Source organism: Armigeres subalbatus, unplaced genomic scaffold (assembly GCF_024139115.2).
Source record: "Armigeres subalbatus isolate Guangzhou_Male unplaced genomic scaffold, GZ_Asu_2 Contig1685, whole genome shotgun sequence".
In the NCBI taxonomy this organism is placed as follows: domain Eukaryota; kingdom Metazoa; phylum Arthropoda; class Insecta; order Diptera; family Culicidae; genus Armigeres; species Armigeres subalbatus.
The window spans coordinates 108734-114733 of record NW_026942489.1 but is presented as its reverse complement, the minus strand read 5'-3'; the positions used below and the strand labels follow the sequence as shown (position 1 = coordinate 114733).

Sequence of the window (6000 nt, the reverse complement as noted above, 5' to 3'; positions counted from 1 at the left end):
TCTAGAATTTATTATAAGCATTTTAAAATGATCTTCCTATGCTGTGCTGTAGGATCTGTCAAAGTTAACACCGTCGTGTGTCTTCTTCTTATTTTTACTTGGATTCGTCTATAGGAGAATGTATCATCAATATAACTGCACGAAAACACTGATTCAACCATACTAGATTATATGGTGCCTTCATAAAACTGTAGGGAAACTTAAAATTGCCTTAATGAAACTTCGCGACATGCCGGTTTTTGGCCAGCTTGCCAACGCGCCTAGATATTGGTTCACTGACCAAAGGGCAGTAATATGTTGTTTATAGAAAGTAATTGATTAAAACATTGAAAATATGAACTATTTATTACTGATTTTTTCACTCATTACGGCAATGCACGAATTCTGCCATCCTTGATAACGGCAGAGCTTAAGATGACTTTTTCTTTCATTTCTAAGTGAGCGCATAGCCAACAACGCTTTTGAATCGTACAACGTTATGAAAATCCTATTGATTTCAACTCAAATTTGTCTTTAAATTTATCAGAATTTTTCTTCTAATTTTAGGAGAACACTAGGTTAAAAAGAAGGCTATTGCAGAAAAAGTTATGAGGTTGCTCGAATATTTTTAATCCAAATCTAAAAAGTTTATGTAACTGTCACACTATACGCAGAGAGGGAAAAAATGTAACGCATCACCTTTGTTGAGTAAAAGTTCTACCATTCATAACGTCAAGCGGTTAAACTGTTAAAATTACGTTTTCACCCAAATTAAAAGCCGTCACATCAAAATGGATAAATTTATAATGAATGATGAATCAATCTTTAATCAATAATTTGCTTTATCATTGCACTTGGAGAAAACATTTGCGAGATAAGTTAGAATATGACGCTGAATGAAATAAAATTTCATAATTGCAATTACGAGCGAACGGAACCAACCGGCGACAATAGCCTCACAGTAGAAACCGAACGGAACTATACAACTATAGATCTATGCTCGACTAGCTACCATTCACTGATGAGCCAGTGAATGAGCAAAAAAAAATGAATCGGAAATCTCAGAACAGAGCGGACCAATTTTCCATCTAGCAGTCGTTCAATTGATCTGCTATTTTTTTCGGTTGCTTCCAAACGATTGATGATTGTGAAGCATCTGCCTTTGGCTAGGAATATAGAAACACGATAGTTGAAAGCAGGCAAAAAGAGAAAGGCAGAACAAACCGAATGCCGTTACACAATTTCCCTCCACCGCCACCCCTCGTATGTACTTGTCGGTTGATGGTGATAGCGATGATAAAGGTTCATTCGGTGAAATACGATTTGAATCAATTATCCTGATGGTGCCGTCGCGGCCGTTGGATCTGTTAGGTTGGCGCTCTTTGTAGTTGATTTTTTCCTCGTTCAGTTCGTGGATAGTGATGGCTTGGTGGAAAGACCGATCCGAAGCGCCTGCACCAGAGGTATTTATTGATGAGAGAGGATATTATCCAGATCCTTCTTGTACGGACATCCCGCTTCAACTTCATTAGCGAGGCTTTTGATTAGCGTATTATGATGAACGACCAATCGGCCGAGCGATTCTGTTGGGAAATGAAAAAAAGTGTATTCACTTAGCAATTGTAGGATTTCTTCTACAGACATTCTGTTCATGTCATAAGACGAGTTTATACAATCCCATTGAATTCACTTAATTGATCTTGACAGATACGTATTTCGACCTCAAAAGTGTCTTCAGTGTCTCGTACTTGACTCGACTTACGAGTCGTTAAAGTCGAGTCAAGTACGAGACACTGAAGACGGCCTTACTTTTGAGGTCGAAATACGTATCTGTCAAGATACAATTAAGTGGTGGAATTCAAAGGATTATATAAACTCGTCTTATATGACAGGTGAAAACATTCCACTAAAAACCTAAAAATAATTTTCTTATCATTCTAAGTTGTTGAAAGAGTAACTCATTCTCATCCCCATTTGAGCTATTATTATCACCCTTGATGACGGTAGCAGTTCAAAGTTCAAACTAACGCATTCCATGTAAAACTTTAACGAAACCTAATAAACTTAAAAACCGTTTGCGATCTTTCGAAATGCTGTTTCTTATGATCTAGGTTGAATGATACAATATTTATTTTAGGGCTTCCAAGAACACTGGGGTTGCATTTTACGCGAGTCGTTTCTTACGTGCCTATTTTTACGCGATTTTTGAAATTTACGCGGATATCCCCCGAGAATTTTTCGCGATTATTCAAACACTTTGGAGGGTACGTAATGACCGTGAAGACGCAATTTTTGTTGAAGTGATTTTTTATGGGGTTTTATACGCTGATTTTGGGATTATCGTGGATTTCGAGGAATTTTTATTTACGCCGTATGTCTAGAACCTACTTCTGTTTATAAGTCCCAAAAAAGTTATGATGAACGAAAAAATAATAAAAAAGCTCAAAAACCAATTATTTGAGTATGGCTTTCTGGATACGCTACTGGATTTTCACATTTGTGATCAACCTGAGATAATTTCAATCCATGATTAATAACAAAACAAAGAACATTTCCCAAAAACTGAAGTATAAATGAATTTAGAAAATGTTTTTAATTCTCTCCCGATTCATAAGCTCAACCAATCAGAAACTTACCTAGAATCGCAACTCGTAGTTTTAACTCCGGATTTTCCAGATGTAGGAACATGGTGGAAATAATCGGTTTAAGTGTAGCTTCCCAGCGGGCTCGTGCTGATGAATCGTCATCATCCGCCGATACCAACAACTGCAACCGGCCCAAGCAGATGGCTGCCATTTCACGCACCTCACTGCTCGGATCATCCAGACGGGCGACGGTTGCAAATGCAATTAGCTTCAGATTTTCGAAATCTAGCGCACCCATGGCTAGGAGCGTTCGCAAAGCGTATGCACGTGTCGCAATGCTGTTATCCTCTATCAGTCCTGTAAGCGTTTTCAGTTCTTTCGGCAGCAGCGCTGTAAACTGGATAAACATGAAATAAAATGAACTTTTTTATGATGATTAGACCCATTTCTGGGACACATGGCACTGAATTGGTTTGAACTGTTGCACCGTAATACTAGCAAGTGGTAAAACTCCTACAGATACGATAGCGAAACTAAACAAATTCCCTCAGCGAAATTATATATTGGTACGAGGTAATAACATGTGAAACGCTTGCATACTGAAATGACTCCCTGTTGTCACAAACAGCTGATGTTTAGCAAGGAGTAAAATTGTTTCTGTATCCGTGGGAGCATACTTTGGTATATGAAAGGACTACACACGTCCTAAAATAAAAGGCACACACGGTACTAACGCAAAACCCCACCTTCGATTATTAGTCATCATTTAATTTTGATGCGGAACTAACTATTTTAGACCTTCAGGCACGAAACATTGTGAGGCAGCATAAAATATGTACAAGGCTATTATTTATGCTTAGATCTTGGTTCTTGGCTGTTGGATTGGTGATTCTTGATTCAAAATTAATTTTCTATTCTTTATCTTTTTCTCGTTTTAAATTTGTTTGTTTTTGATAAAAGATATTTTAGTTACTAGATAAAGATTGTCGCTGTCGTCGCTGTCCGGAACATCTTTTGCTGGCGAGGATAGGGGAGCTAAATGTCAAAGAAGGAAACTCCATACGATTTGACAGGTATGTACCACACATGTTTCGGACAGCAGAACAAAGGGAACCGAAGCGACAATCTTTATCTAGTATCTAAAATATCTTTTTTTTATATGTTTTCCACATTTTTTTCTTTATTCATTCTTTTTTTCTTCTTTGATATGCCATATTCTTTGTTTTGTTTTATTTCCGACGAAAGTGAAATCTGATTCATCTAAACTTACTGTTAAGAGGTTGAAAACAGAATGTCCATTGACCCTAGTAGAATTTGCAATTTCTGATTGTTCCAAAGTGTTTTACAAGTTCCTACTAGCTCCTCCGCTGTGAATGCTGACTGATTTTGGGCAGGCATTGACAGAACTGAAGGTTCGATGCTTGGTAGAAATAACTTTCACACCATTCCATCGTCTCATCCTTATCGTTTATGTAGTTCCAGTGGAAAATTCTTCTTCTTCTTTGTAAGTTTAAAGAGTTAAAGCCTCTTTAAACTAATAAAAAAGAAGAAGAAAAAGTTTCCCCTGGAGCTACAGAAACGATAAAGATGAGACTGACATGTGGATTGCACATGTCATAGCATAGTTATAAGTCTCAGGTTATAAGTTGGTTAGTTATAAAGTTATGTTATAATATAGCTTCGTGAGCGCGAGTTAAGTTCACTACGAGTTAAGTCATTCGAGACATTTGGATATTTTCGGTGAAAACTTTGGTGGATAAAAAATCGGTTAGTACGGTCAGGACCTGTTACGAATCGCGAACCGATCCGATCACGGGATCCGGAGATACGGCTTTTTCGGCCATTTAGGTCAGTTCTTCCCCTCGCAGAGAAGGGGAATTGAACCGTGGTCAGACCCTCTCCATGCAGTGGGGAGGTTCCAAGACACTCCAGTTGTGCGATAGGCATTCTGAAGAAAATCTTGACAGTGCGTTTCGTCCAGATAGTGACTTTCCCAGGTGGAGACGCTTGGTGGTTGTTTCGTGAGTGAAGACGAAGGGTAAAAAACACTCCTTCGGCGTGGTGGAGACGCATGGTCGCCAGTGCGACCAATCAGTGACTTGCGTGGAGGAAGTGAAACGAACCATTTCATAGGGGCGGTAAGGGTCGTCATTGTGAGCCGAACAGTGACTTGCGCGGTAGGAGTGACGAACTGTAAACGCACAATCGTCAATGAAATTGTTTTACCTTATCCTGAGAGTTTCGGGACCAAACCCGGAAGCATCGTTTCGCAAAGCAAACGTCAATTTCCACCCGTGCCGTTTGGTGGTGCGCGCGGGTAAACATGGAGGTGGCCTCGGGCAGTATAACAAGCAGAATCGATGGACAATTCACCGGATTCATACTCTGGCGTTTCATGGATCCAGACAATACGCTCGGAACTCTACAGGTCCTACTAATGCAGGGAATAAATGGACCTCTCCCAACCAATTCGTTTTTGTTGCGCCGTTGAAGCCTTTCTTGGGGGATCAATTGATAGCGCCAGCAACGGTAGACCCGTGTCCATCGTCGAGCATCCATTCCTCAACTCGGTTAAATGTGTGGTATCAAACGTCGACTCTGTCGCCCTTCCCAACGATTACCTCCTTAGCCTGTTACAGGACCAAGATTTTCGCGACATCTACCGGATTAAGAAAAGGCTTCCCGATGGCAACATGGTCAACACCCCGACCATTATATTGACGATTTCCGGCACTGTCATCCCGGAGTACGTTAATTTTGGATGGTCAAGATGTCCCACAAGGCACTATCATCCGAATCCGATGAGGTGTTACAAGTGCTGGAACTTCGGGCACACCAGTAAGTGATGCCCAAGCAACGAACAAATTTGCGGAAACTGCGCCAAGTGCCACTCCGTTGACGTCACCATGGCAACCCAAGCAACATTTTTAGTTTTATAACGCTCTTGAAGACCATTATTTACTCTACAAGAATGCCTTAGAACCACTTTAAAACGAAAATGTCACTGGGGAATGGACGAAGCCAGCAACACGCCGACCAACCACTCCGAGCCACATTTTTGCAACTTCTGCAAGACTTACGAGCAACCACAATCGAGCAGAAAATGTTCGGAATACCTCAAAGAGGTAGAAATCCAGAGGATCCATGTTGACCAGGGAATTCCCTACATGCAAGCACGCAAGGATTTTGAGGCCTGCTCCGGTCCAGGACAAGCGAGTACTTTCGCCAAGATCACCAGCGCTGGTAAAGATCAAGAAATCCACAAGCTGAAAAATCATCGCCAAACTGCATGAAGAAAAGCAATAAGCTAATCATTCACGACACTCCGGAGTAAGTAGCCGGCTCGACTCCACAAAAAACAATCGAAGATCTCGTCTACAAAGTCTTCGAGCTTACCGGGAAGGAAGAAAAGTGGTAACGTTCAGGAAGAAGCCCA

The 6000-nt window shown here is 40.6% G+C and overlaps 1 protein-coding gene across 1 annotated transcript in view; it reads right to left on the bottom strand.

The window, feature by feature from the left end:
- Positions 1-359: 359 nt before the first annotated feature.
- LOC134203211 (dynein axonemal assembly factor 5-like) overlaps positions 360-6000 on the bottom strand; it is a 49785-nt gene continuing 44144 nt past the window's right edge. The window contains exons 5-6 of the mRNA XM_062678094.1: positions 2616-2961; positions 360-1562 (exon numbers count right to left, since the gene is read on the bottom strand). Coding sequence (XP_062534078.1) covers positions 1447-1562; positions 2616-2961 — 462 coding nt within the window. The 3' untranslated portion in view covers positions 360-1446. The remainder of the gene's footprint in view (positions 1563-2615; positions 2962-6000) is intronic.